General features: G+C 35.3%; 1 protein-coding gene across 11 annotated transcripts in view; it reads right to left on the bottom strand.

Moving 5' to 3' along the window:
- Positions 1-410: 410 nt before the first annotated feature.
- The window catches only part of TSGA10 (testis specific 10), a 108948-nt gene continuing 96106 nt past the window's right edge, over positions 411-13252 (bottom strand). For all 11 annotated transcript variants that reach the window (XM_044925643.2, XM_044925642.2, XM_025260697.3 and 8 more), the window contains 5 exons: positions 11377-11586; positions 8429-8631; positions 6256-6360; positions 5942-6091; positions 411-1104 (listed from right to left, as the gene is read on the bottom strand). In XM_044925643.2, coding sequence (XP_044781578.1) covers positions 1080-1104; positions 5942-6091; positions 6256-6360; positions 8429-8631; positions 11377-11586 — 693 coding nt within the window. In that variant the 3' untranslated portion in view covers positions 411-1079. The remainder of the gene's footprint in view (positions 1105-5941; positions 6092-6255; positions 6361-8428; positions 8632-11376; positions 11587-13252) is intronic.

Consider the following 13252-nt stretch of genomic DNA (forward strand, 5'->3'; position numbering starts at 1 on the left):
GGAGTAAAACTCAAGGCTTTTAAAAATCAAAGTAAAGTGAGTAGATAGCATGAATTTACGGTGAAACAGAGTGCTAACAAATAAACAAAACCTAAACCAGGGCACTGTCCTGCATTGCTGCAGTCATAATGAGTAGTGACTATATAGAATGAGAAACTGTCTACATCGTATGAATACTATTAATGACAGGACTTTTTTTTTTATTAAAATGGCAAGAGTACAAATAACTTGTATTAGTAAAATACAATAGTGTTCAGACTGTAAGATCAACATGAAATCGAAGTCTATGGACAGAAAAGGTAAGAGATTTCGGAGACTTTGAGGGAAAAAAGGAAACATCACTAAATTTGTTACGCTACATTATAGACAGCTGCCACAGGCAAAAATAAATAAATAAAATGGCAATTAAGTTGATTGCAGTATTTTAATATTTTAAAGGAAAACGTATGAAAAATACAGGTTTTTAAAAAATAATCTTACATTCTTGACAGAGATAGTATTACCTACCTTTCTAAAAATAGTAGGGTAAACAATTGTAGAAAATGTATGCTAACTAATGGTACAACGCTAAGGATTTAAAAACCCTGACACATGCCTACTATCCCGCTTTGGGGTCAGAGTATGGCCCGGAATTCATGTCAGGTTGGCTCCAAAACGGAATATGGGGTCCCAGGCCAGGAGTGGTAAACTGCGCCTCTTTTGGCACAATTTGTCCAGCCATGAAAGCATAAATCACAAAGGAAAAAAAAATCAGTTTTGTTAAAACACTTTGCCCTCTTTTTATAAGCTTCTTTATTTACTCCGGATAGTTAACACAACAGTCGTCAATAGTGAAGTAAGCAGATTTTACACTCACTATTACTGTATGGATAGAAAGGGCCATATACATTTTTGTGTTTATAAGTCATCTCAGATCACTGCAATATGGCACGGCACATGAAAACAGAGATTCAGAGGCACAACGTTAATAAATTCATTTAACATTGTCAAGCATTCAAAAGATAAATGCAATCATATAGCAAAAAAAATCAGTTTGAAACTTTGACCTCTCCCAAGGATGTGAAGAATCTTTCCACGTGTCAGAAATCTCGATAACAAAGATTCCTATAAGAGAGAAAAAAGTTATGTAGATTAATATTTTAACTCAATGATTTTATGATGTATTAAAAAATGTATTCTAGTGTTACTTTGGCAATACTTGGAATTTTTTCCCCTCAGCTTCTGTGAAGGAAGTCAGATATGATGTATTTTATCACCCAGTTTCCAGAAGCTGTGAACCATCTATATCATGCAATAATATGGACTCAACAATAAAAAGGAAAGAACTATTGACTTTATACACCAACCTGGATGGATCTCACGGGCATTATGCTAAGAGAGAAGAGTCACTCTCACAAAATTACAACATGTGTGTGATTCCATTTACACAACACTCTCAAAAAGACAGTGTTATAGAGACAGAGATGAAAGTAGAGTTTGCTCGGGAATAGGGAGGAGGACAGAAGGATGTGCCCATGAAAGGGTATCATGAAGGAATGAGCTTCTTGGGGCTGATGGGACAATTCAGAACTTTGACTGCAGTGTTGTTCTATGTGTGGTATGTAAAAAATAAAAAAAAAAAAACTGCACACACACTAGCAAAAACTGAATAATGTGTATCAGCTAGTTAGCTATACCAGTGCCAATTTCCTGGTTTGTAAGACATGGCCACTGGGGAAGCTGGCGGAGGATATGTGGGACGCTCTGTACTACTTTTGCATCTGCCTGTGAGACTAATCAACTCAAAATAAAGAGTAAAACAGAGCAAAACAAAACTGTGTTACAGCCACACAATGGAATACTATTCAGCAGTTAAAAGCAATATCCAGTAATATCTGATATATACAACAACCTGGATACATCTCTAATATATAAATCTAATATTTTACCCAGCGGCTGGGTAAAAGTCAGCCACTGCAGACTATATACCACGACTCCATTTATATGGCAACCTGAAAAGACAACACTATAGGAACAGGAAACAGACCAGCTGTTGGGAAAGTAAATTAAGCCCATTAACTGTTGTCTAGATGATGTTGTTCAGTCGCTAAGTTGTGTTCAACTCTTTTGACCCCCATGGACTGTAACCTGTCAGGCTCCTCTGTTCATGAGATTTTTCCAGACGAGAATACTGGAGTGCACTGCCATTTCCTTCTCCAGGGGATCTTTCCGACCCAAGCAGGATTGAACCTGCATCTCCTGCATTCACAGGTGGATTCTTTACTGCTGAGCCACGAGGGAAGCCCATGTCTAGATATTAGATGATAGTCAAAAGGTACCATTTAAAACGAACAGCAAAAGCTTAAAAATTTTAAAAGGGATACTTTAAGGACACTATTAAAAGTATTAATAGAAAGGTAACCATTATAATAAGACCCAAAACTTCCTGAATATCAAAAGAAATGGTTACAAGCAAAGAAGGATAACCAAATAGAGAAAGAATTAGAGCAAATGTCACATAGTAAACAGTTATCATAACATAATATGACAGAGTTGAGACCAAATTTAACAGTTGTATCAATAATGTTAAGGAGCTTAACTCACCTATTAAAAAAAAAAGAATTTCAAAACGGTTCATAAAGTCAAACTCAAATCCATACTATCTAAAGAGAGACATTTAAAATGCAGAGATTCAAAAAAAGAGATGGACAAAGATTTACCAGGCAAGTGGACCCAATAAGGAAATAGGAGTTGTAACTCTAATACCAGACAAAGTAGACGTCAAGTCCTTCCTCCTTCCAAAAAAATTAAGTGCATCAGAAAATAACACTTTGTAAAAGCCACATTCACAGTGAAGATATGACAATTCAGAATATCTATGCAACAGATAAAACAGCAAACCACCTATATAAAACAAAATTTATAGGAGATATAAGAAGAAATAAAAACATACCAATAATAGGAAATTTAAAAATGCCATTCTTAGTAAAACAAGTCAAGTGAACGAAAATTAAATGACATTATAAAAGAACAAAGTAAAATTAAAAAAGTAAATCTTCTGGATATATTACACTATACTCTGATAAGAAAGAATATATCTTCTCAAGTGTACATGAACTGTTAACAAAACTTGAACATGTAGTAAAGTATAAAGAAAACATCAGTAGTTTCCATAAAATAGAAATATTACAAATGATATACACAATAACACTGAGAATTAAAAATGAAACCAAATCAAACAAAAAACTCTTCTCACTGAAAATTAAAAGATTTTCTATCAAATACATCTTGGGTAAAATGAAAATACAAACAAAGATTAAAGAAATTCTTAAAAATAATGATCACAATACAATTATGTAAAATTTAAAAATAAAATAAAATTAAAAAAAAAAACAATGATCACAAAAACACTATATATCGGAATCTGTGGGATATATTTAAAGCAGTAATCATAGAAAAATTCATAATCCTGAATATCTACATTGATAAAATTAAAAGAATGGTAATAAATGAATTAAATTTCTAACTAAAAAACCTAGGGGGGGAAAAATTAACAAAGTAAATGAAAAAATAGCACAAGGAAGGAACTAATATAAATAAAAACAGAAATTAATAAGCAGAGAAAGAAAATAGATTACATCATTAAATCAAAACGCTGGTTCTCTGAAAAATGAACTAAGTAAACAAACCACAGGCTAAGGTAATCAACAAACAAAAGGGAGAAGCACATATATACAAATAAGAAATGGCAACAGGATATAACCATTGACACAGAGGAAATTTAAAAGTTTGTAAGATGCTGCATTGGTTACTTCTATGCAAATAAAGCTGAAAACCTAGAGTTAAAAGCCTGGGTAATTTTTAGACAAACACATATAGCTTAAAAAGACTAATTTCCAAAGAAGAAGTAGAAAAAGTTACCAAGGAAGTACACCCCACAAAAAAAGAGCCAAGGCTCTTCAGGAATCAGATAATCCCCAACTGTATAACTTGTTTCAAACTACAGTAAACAAAAACTTCCAAATTATTTTTTAGAAGCAGATACAACATTGATATCTAAACTGAATAGAAAAAGCACAAAGAGATAAGTACAGGTCAATATCAGTTATGAATATTGATATACAAATCTAAAATAAATAAAATATTACCAAACACTAAGAAAATAATAGACTATAACCAATTTCTCATTTATGTCAGAAATTCAAACATGGTTCAGTAGTTAAAAAATCAATTAATACATCCACATATTAATAATTCTAAAGAGAAAAACCATATCTTCATAGATGCTAAAAAAGTCCTTGACAAAAACAGTTTCCTAATAAAAAAAAATTTGAAAAAAATAGGAATAAGTGGTATTTCCTTAATACCATAAAATATATAAACTTGAATCATAAAACTAGTATCTTAATTAACAGGAAAAAAAAACCACAACAACAAAAAGAGGCATTCCCACTACAGGTCAGAATTAAAACAGGAATTCCACTTTTGCCACAACTATCTGTCATTATTCTGATGATACTAGCAAATGCTATTAACCAGAGAATATAATTCAAGAGATAAAAATAGGAAAAGAAGAAATAAATATCTCTTTCTGCAGATGACATGATAGTATACCTAGAAACCTCTAAATAATTAATAATGAAATTTAATGAAATAAAAGAATTTAGCAAGATAACATGCTAAAAAATTAACATGCAAAAGTAGCATCATTTGACGATATAATATATGGAGGAAACTCCATTTACAATAGTAACAAAAAAGTAATAAAATATTCAGGAGTGAATTTTACAAGAAATATTCAAAACCTATATAAAGAAAAACTACAAGTCATTCCTTAAAGACACAAAGCAAAATTTGAACAATGGAAAGACATCTCTTCTTCTTGGTCAGGACATCTCAGCATAATAATGAAAAATGAAAGCAAATTAAAACAAATGAATCTACTGTTATTTTAAATGTACACCATCACAACAGTGAGGGTGAAAAAAATAATCCAAGTAATTTCTGAACTATATGTATTTGACTATATGCCCTCAAGACTTTGGAAAGGTCATGTGTGGGACAGGAAGGAAGAATTGCAAATAGATTTTGAAATTTTTTCTAAGTTGGCCTGTTTATTGTAGTGACATAGATGAAGAAATCTTGAAAGTACTTTAGATAGACTCTGGGATTGAGTGAAGGAATAACTCTGTTACCGTTGTTGAGTGAGTATTTTAATGTTGACCAGGCCTCTCATTGGAGGAAAAAGGGTGTCATACAAATACAGAAAGGAAGAAGGCGAGGGAGAAACCTATGAGGATGGTTCCAACTGGAGGTACTGGTTACTGTTTAAAAATGTCTGTGGCAGGGAGTGGGCGGGTGGGAGGAAGGCAAGAGAGAAAGACAGGGAGGAGAAAGTGCAGGAGTATGAATGCGTGAGACAGCTCATACTGCCCCATGAACACAGAAAAAGCAAATGGAGTAAAATTTTTATAACAGTGAGTAGGGATAAAAGGCGTACAGATGTTCTTTGCATTGTTTTATTTTTAATTTCTTGTAAGTTTGAAATTATTTCTAAATAAAAATGTTTTTACAAAATTTCTGACATTTAGGAATATAGCTAAAATATTTTCCTTTGAAAAATTAGCCTATTACTTTCCTAGAGTATATGTATTTTTGGTGCTACAATAATTAGCCAATAGTTTGTTAATGAAAGTATATAAAAATGTATGTTACAGAAATTAAAGAAAATCAGATTTTTAAAATATAATTTATGTAAACTTTAGATAAAACAGACATCTTTAACATATTTATATGACACTAATAATCAAAAATCTTTTTAAAAGTCAACATATCCAATTATGTAATGATGTTTTACATAGCACTATTAATGGTAGATGGTTACTGAGTTTTCTTACTCCCTCAAATATTCAGTGCTTATTGCTATATGGTTCCCCAAAGAATGGATCCTTAAACCACTTACTCTTCTAATGATCGATCTAGGCCTCGGTCAGGAGATCGATGGTGAGTACGTTCTGGTGAGTGACATTTTGTATTTGGCTTTATTGTGGAACTCAAATGATAAGCATTACTTGAGTAATTCTGGCGGCGGAGTTCTTGCACAGCCCTCTCCCTAAAGCAAAATAGGGACACTTTAATCGAACTTTTATATCCAGCAACATTACTAACACTGTTGTAAAACTGCAGTTCAAATCATACTTTAAAATCTAATCACCATGAAATAACCAAAGTCTGTTGTTATCCCAGAAACAGTGCTTTCCAGGCTGCTGAACTTACCTTTCAAAGCGCTCCGTCCCTAGCTGTCTCTTTGTAATGTCCAAGTCAGCTTCCAGTTGCGTCACGACGTTCCTGAACTGGGCCACGTCCCTACTCTGGATGGCCCTGTGTAGAGAATGTGAATGATGGTTGATTAAAGGTAGAATACCAAAGTATTCCTAGGGTACCTGAAACCATGTTGGTCATGGTTTCTCAGCTGAAGCCAAGCAACACTGGCTTTTACAGATGTATCGGTGCATCTAAAATACATCAATTTCACACAAATAAAATAAATTAAAATAAAATATGCCAATTTTAGATGCAGTAAATGTGCAAAGTAGTCTACTAAAAGCCCTTTAAGCTGTCTCTGCTGCTGCTGCTGCTAAGTCGCTTCAGTCGTGTCTGACTCTGTGTGACCCCATAGATGGCAGCCCACCAGGCTCCCCCATCCCTGGGATTCTCCAGGCAAGAGTACTGGAGTGGGGTACCATTGCCTTAAGCCCCATTCAATTAGTTAAATTTCATTCTCCCTATTTTTAGATATGGTAATACTATTATCTACCTATATTATCAATTCACTGCAGATCATTTTTACAATTTACTTCATGGTATGATGTGCATATTCCAACGCATATAACACTGGAATTCACTAACACCATGATGAATATGCAGTGGGTGCATATATGTATATCTAATTGACCAAATACCTTATATATGTGTGAAATGAAATTTGGTATATCCAACTGTTAAAGACAAAAAATCTCTTCAATTTAACAGGATCTTACGGCTAAACATTGCCTCCAAAACCCCGATAAGCACACTACCATGAGGAAGATAATGACAGAGCTGACCGCTCTTGCCAGAACATTCTCTCCTCTCTGCTGGCTTTCAGGACTGCAATACGGACTGCTGGAGTCTAAACTCTAGAGACTAGGAACACAAGAGTTTGTCAAGCTTACTAGTTCTAGGTGACACTACTCACCAGCCAGTCTAAAACAGAGTGTACCCCCTTAAGGTGGGAGTTTTGGCATACTTCACTGAAGCAATTTCCACCTATGGCTTGAGGAAATGATCCTATAGAACTGGATCATTCTGAAGGTCCAGTCCAAAGCCCAGCTGCAGTGACTGAAAAGAGTGACTCAGTTACAGCTGCCACAACCTAAAAACAGTCTCTGAAGGAAACCAGCCCTGGTTTCACAGCCCGTGCTGTCAGGGGCTCCTACAAGTGGCCAATTCCTGAGACCATGATTCCTGTCCTTCCCCACGTCCCCTACTCAGACGGGAGGGCAGAGCTGAGGCTGGATGAAAAGGTGTTACAGGTGGGATGGATAAGAACAGAGGCTAAGGGTCCCCATCAGGTTTTGTGACAGGTGACAAAGGTGATAAAATATCTACTATGCAGGCAGGGGGGCTTCCCTGGTGGGTCAGATGGTAAAGAATCCTCTTTCAATTCAGGAGACTGGGGTTTGATCCCTGGGTTGGGAAGATCCCCTGGAGAAGGGAATGGCAACCCACTCCAGTGTTCTTGCCTGGAGAATCCCATGGACAGAGGAGCCTGGTGGGCCATAGTCCATAAAGTCCCAAAGAGTCAAGACATGACTGAGCGACTAAGCACATGCAGCACACACACGCAGGCAGGCATTTCCATCTAATCCTCCAGTGGTGTAATAAGGTGCTAACAGTACTAGGAAGTCTTTTTTTTTTTTTTTTTAAGTCACAATCAGTGCTCTGGGGGAAGTCTCCAGCATTCAGTGAATGCAGTAGTGCATCCAGGTACCCAGTACACAGGGAAATACCATGTGACAAATGAAAAGACTGGGTAGCAATACCAAGCAGGTCCATAAGTAGAAAAATCCTTCTGGTTTCAGAAGTGCTTTTTTTTTTTTTTTTCTAATCTGGTTATAATATTTCCCAAAGGCAATATGTTAGATCAGTAGATGTTCTATTAAACCCAAAACTCCATTGGAAAAAAATCAACACAAAGAGGGTTACATTTAAATTTAGATGCATTAGAGACACATAATAGAAATAGGTACTAAATCTTAGACAGGTCACAACATTTTGGGTCCTCAGTTTAATTAACAGCAAACTATGACATTAAATGGTCTAAATTCCAGCTTTAAAATTCCACTAACCTATAAAGTACCGAAAACTTAGGAAACTCGACTTAATGTTATACTGCTAATCAACTCACATTTTGTTTTCTGCCAAACAAAGGTGTTCTTTGAGAAGCTGAATTTCAGATTCTTTTTCCTGAAGTGCTATCTGAGACTGATATTCTTTGTCTCTATTGGCCACCAGCAAAGCTTCTAGATTCTGCATGGAGATTCTCTCATTTGTCATCTGACTCCTGAGGAGTTCTATTTCAGAACGAGCAGAATCCAACTCATTCTCCATCTGCACAATGATAGGAAGATGTCTATACTTATTCCCACTTGTTCACTTAACTCATGTATTATCAGAGACTCATAAAATTTCTCTGTTACGAACTGACAACCACGTTTAATTTCTAGATTTGAAATTGTGTCCTTCTTAGCAGATACACGCACACACACACAGTATCACTTCCCACGTCTCTGATAGTATCAGAAGGTTCATTAATTTAAGAGTTAGTAATCCCAAATGTCAAACAATTTCCATGTCCAGCTTTGATATTTCTTATAATATATTTTGGCAAATCTGACATGGTAGTATCTGTGACTACTGCTTTGTCCCGAGTTGGGTGAGTTACAAATACCTAACTTCCTGATGGAATGCCATCATACTCCATGGTTAAGAAAGACAAGGAGTAATCACACATTCCCTCTCTTGTATCGTCCAATGGAACACTTCGCTTTTTGACGGTTATCTTGAGCTAAAATACATTCTATAGGCCAAATGCTTCTCCAAAAGGAGGGAAACCAGACATCACTATTTAGAAAAAAATATATTCTTTATCTCATAATACACATTATAATAAATTATATATATTTTTTAAAATTTAATGTAAAACTCTGAGAAAAGAAAGTTTAATAAAAATGAATTATTAGGAGAGGGGCAGGCAGGTAGGGTAAGAACTTTTTAGACCAGATACAATTAAAAATGATGTCTGACCATAGCAAAAACAGTCTACAGTCATTATAAACAACCAAAATTTATGAGGAAAAAAACCAGATGAAAATAAACTCAGTAAACAGTTAATATTTTACTAATAAAAGGAATATGAACTAATTCATGAGAAATATGAACTAATGATATGAACAGAAAATTTACAAAATATAGCTAGCTAATTAGTAAACATAGAGGATAATATATCTTGTATTAATAATCAAAGAAACATAACAAAGCAAAATGGTATTTGTAATCCAGTATTTCTTCACCTTGACCCTACTGATCTTTTGTGCTGGGTAATTGTTTGGTATAGGGAGCTGCCCTGTGCCTTACAGGATGCTGAGCGGCATCCCTGGCCTCTACTTACTAGAGGTCTACAGCAGCCCCCAACCCTGGTGTGACAATCAAAAATACCTCCAGACGTTGCTAAATACTCAGAGGAGAAAAACCTCTTTTGGTTGAACCGATGCTGCAGTTTATTAAATTGGCAAATGTCTTCATTCGTGTTGGTTAACATTAAAATAGGCAATGCTGGCGGGAATACAAAATGGAGCATCATTTTTTTGGCAGCAGCTTCCTGGGATGTAATTCACATACCATACAACTCGCCAATTTAAATGGTACAAGTCAATAGTTTTTAGTATATTGGGTTGACCAAAAAGTCTGTTTGAGTTTTTCTGTAACACCTTATGGAAAAACTCAAACTTTTTGGCCAACACTGTATTAACAGAGCTATGTGATCATACCACATTCTCACAGTTTATTGTTAGAACACTTTCATTATCCCAAAATGGAACCCAGTACACATTAGCAGTCACTCCCTTACCTCTGCCCCAGCACTAGCCCTAGGCAATAACTCATCTGTTTTCTATGATCTGCACTTTTTGAACATTTCACATAAACGGAAACATACTCTGTGTGTGTGTGTGTGTATGTGTGTGTGTGTGGTCTTACATGACTGACTTCCTTCACTTAGTGTAATGTTTTTAAGAGTTTTCCATGTTTTAGCAGCTATCAATCCTTCATTACTGCTACTGCCAAATAATATTGCCTTGCATAGATGCAGGAATATTAGAGTTATTTACACTTCTTAGCAATTATGAAGAATGCTGCTAAGGACAATTATGTATCCGTTTTTACATGGAACTTCTTACAGAAGCCAACAAGACACATCATTCTCAAATGCATCATACCTCCTAACAAGCAGTAGGCTAACAAAATAAGGAGTTCAACACAGTGTGATAATAACAGAAATGTAAACATAGCCAAAATGTGTTGATATTTCAATTATACTATGCAACTTTAACATACATCCTTTGAGGATTCAGGTCCCATCTATTTCTTCAGATGCATCTCAGTCACTTGTGCATGCTACACTGGCCACTGCAAATGACTTACTGCTCACCCCAGAGTTTATTTATACCTCCATACCATTGCCTAAGCTAGTCCCTCATTCCTTTTGAGTTCAGTAGTACACCCTTATGAACTCCTCTCTGACACCCACAGGCCAATGGGAATTTCCTCTCTGAAACCTTGAGTATTTCTTACTAGTATCACATTCACCCCAAATTATTTGTATGTCAATACCAGGAGGTCTTTGAGGGAGGGGGACTGTAACTTTTGAGCATTATATTCACATGGCAAGAATGATGGCAGGCATCAGGCACGTGGTAGATAAAATCAAGTGAATTACAGTTGAAAAGAACTCAGCCAAATAGTAAATTTAGCTTAAAACAATATCATTAAAATTATAATTTAGCTAGATAAACCTCAACCTCAAGGTTCTTTGCTGACTGGTATGTCAGTGTGTTTTATCATTCTTTTCACTAAAAGTAAATGCAGAGCACACAAAGGAAGAGTCTCTGTTATGGCCTTGAATGGTTTGGAACACAACAGAAATTAATATCCTGGACTTTAAAAATAAAATCTAAAGTTGAAAGACATACTTTTGCTGTAGCATTTTATTTAAAAAAAAAGTTTGTTTTTCTAAAATTACAAAAATTTTACAGTGGTAGCATTATTAAAAGAACTATTTAAAAATGTGTGACATACCATTTCTATCTCTTGATCTTTAGCAACCAGCTGTCGATTAAGAAGTTCTTTGCTTGAGTCAAGTTTAATGCAAAGTTCCCTTGTGGAAGACAAATCTGCAAGGGCAGACACTTTTTCAAACTGAACCTTCTGAAGCTCCTCTTCCATCTTTACAACAGACTTATGTAAAGTAGCAATCTGGGACTTGTAAGACCGTTCTGCATTTAAGTGCTGCAAGGACAAATTATATGTTTTTTAACGTGGGAAAAACCCACAACACAGAAAACAAAGCAAGACAAATCTTTTAATGACAGTACTTTTAGATTACAAGGAATTCTCTATCTTTTTTTTTTTTTTTGCCTTGCCAAACAGCATGTGGGATCTTAATTCCCCAATCTGGGATCAAACCCGTACCTCCTGCAGTGGAAGCATGTAGCCTTAACCATGGGACAGGGAATGGTAAAGGATAGTCCATGAAATGGTAAAGGACAAGGAAGTCCCTATAAAGAACTTTAGTTGATGTAGATGGTAAGAGTATGTACAAAACATTCTGAGAAAGATAAATTCCAGTTTCAAATTTTCATATACAAAATCCATGAGTAAAGTGGTCAGCTGGTCATTCTTTTTAATGTACTGAGAAACCAACTTACAAGTCTCAGTCCCAAAGCTAGTCGAGATATATATATATCTTTGTAGTTCTGTCTATATTTGCCACAGTTACAATTATTCTATAATGTAAATACTGTTGCTATTAAAGATAAAACATTAGCCACTGTTTCATTCACTATGCCTACTTTTCCATTCTTGAATGACATGATGATATGGATCATCATATCATCAAATAAGGACTGATAACTCTCTAACACTTACTAATACCTCTCAGGGAAATAGACTGGGTAACTATAAATTAAGGATATGTCCATATTATAGAAAATAAGAGCATGTTTTAAACACTGTAATATGAGATTTGAGTTATATAAATGCTTTCAAATATTCAAGATAATTACCCCCCCGCCTTTTTTTTTTTTTTTTTTTCAGAAAAAGTTCTTATGTAAGTGCACTGCCACCTACAGAGAAGTATTTGCTATTATATGAGGCTAAGAGAACTAAGAGGCAAGCAAAGAAATTTTTCCGCTTTTATAAGTGTTTTCACAAGTACAACGCACAAAAAATTGCTCCTGGAATAAGTTATTTGGCCAAAATTCACTCCTCTCTTTCTCCTTCTCTTCCTCCCTCACTCATACAATTACTCACATTCTTCAAACTAACTTCTATCCATCCATCCACCCCACTCAGCCACCTGTCCATCCATTCCATACATACTTCTTGTGTATATTCTATGTTCCAACAATGTGCCTAGATGCATAGCCAATGGTAATGGTCTTTGTTCTCATGAGGCTTCCAGACTATGGGGGGATCATGGTCAATAAAATAATCATAAAGATGAATATGTAGATACAGATTAGGCAAACATTTTTAGAGAAAAAAACTGTAACACAGGGAAGTGACCTAGACTGAGAGGATCAGGGAAGTCAAGAAAGCCTTCTCTGAGTCAATGACACTTGAACTGAGATCTGAAAAGCAAATGGATACACAATGTGTGAGGAGAAGGTGGCTTTTCAAATTGGAGGATGCCAAGCAAGAGCAGAGAGAAGGTTCCTATGTCTCGAGCTCAGAGACCATGGAAAAGAGTGAAAAGAGACACAGTTGAAAACACACACAAATTACAAAACAGAGCCTGGTAACCCAGGTATCAATAAAATTTAGATCTTTACTTCCACTGAAAGATCTTACAGAGGAGGTTATGTGATCAGTTTAATGTTTTGAAAAGAATGTATGGAATGTTTCAGGTTCTAGTAAAATTGCTGATTAAGCTAAGAGGAAAATCTTCTGGATA

This window comes from Bubalus bubalis, chromosome 12 (genome assembly GCF_019923935.1).
Source record: "Bubalus bubalis isolate 160015118507 breed Murrah chromosome 12, NDDB_SH_1, whole genome shotgun sequence".
Taxonomy (NCBI): Eukaryota; Metazoa; Chordata; class Mammalia; order Artiodactyla; family Bovidae; genus Bubalus; species Bubalus bubalis.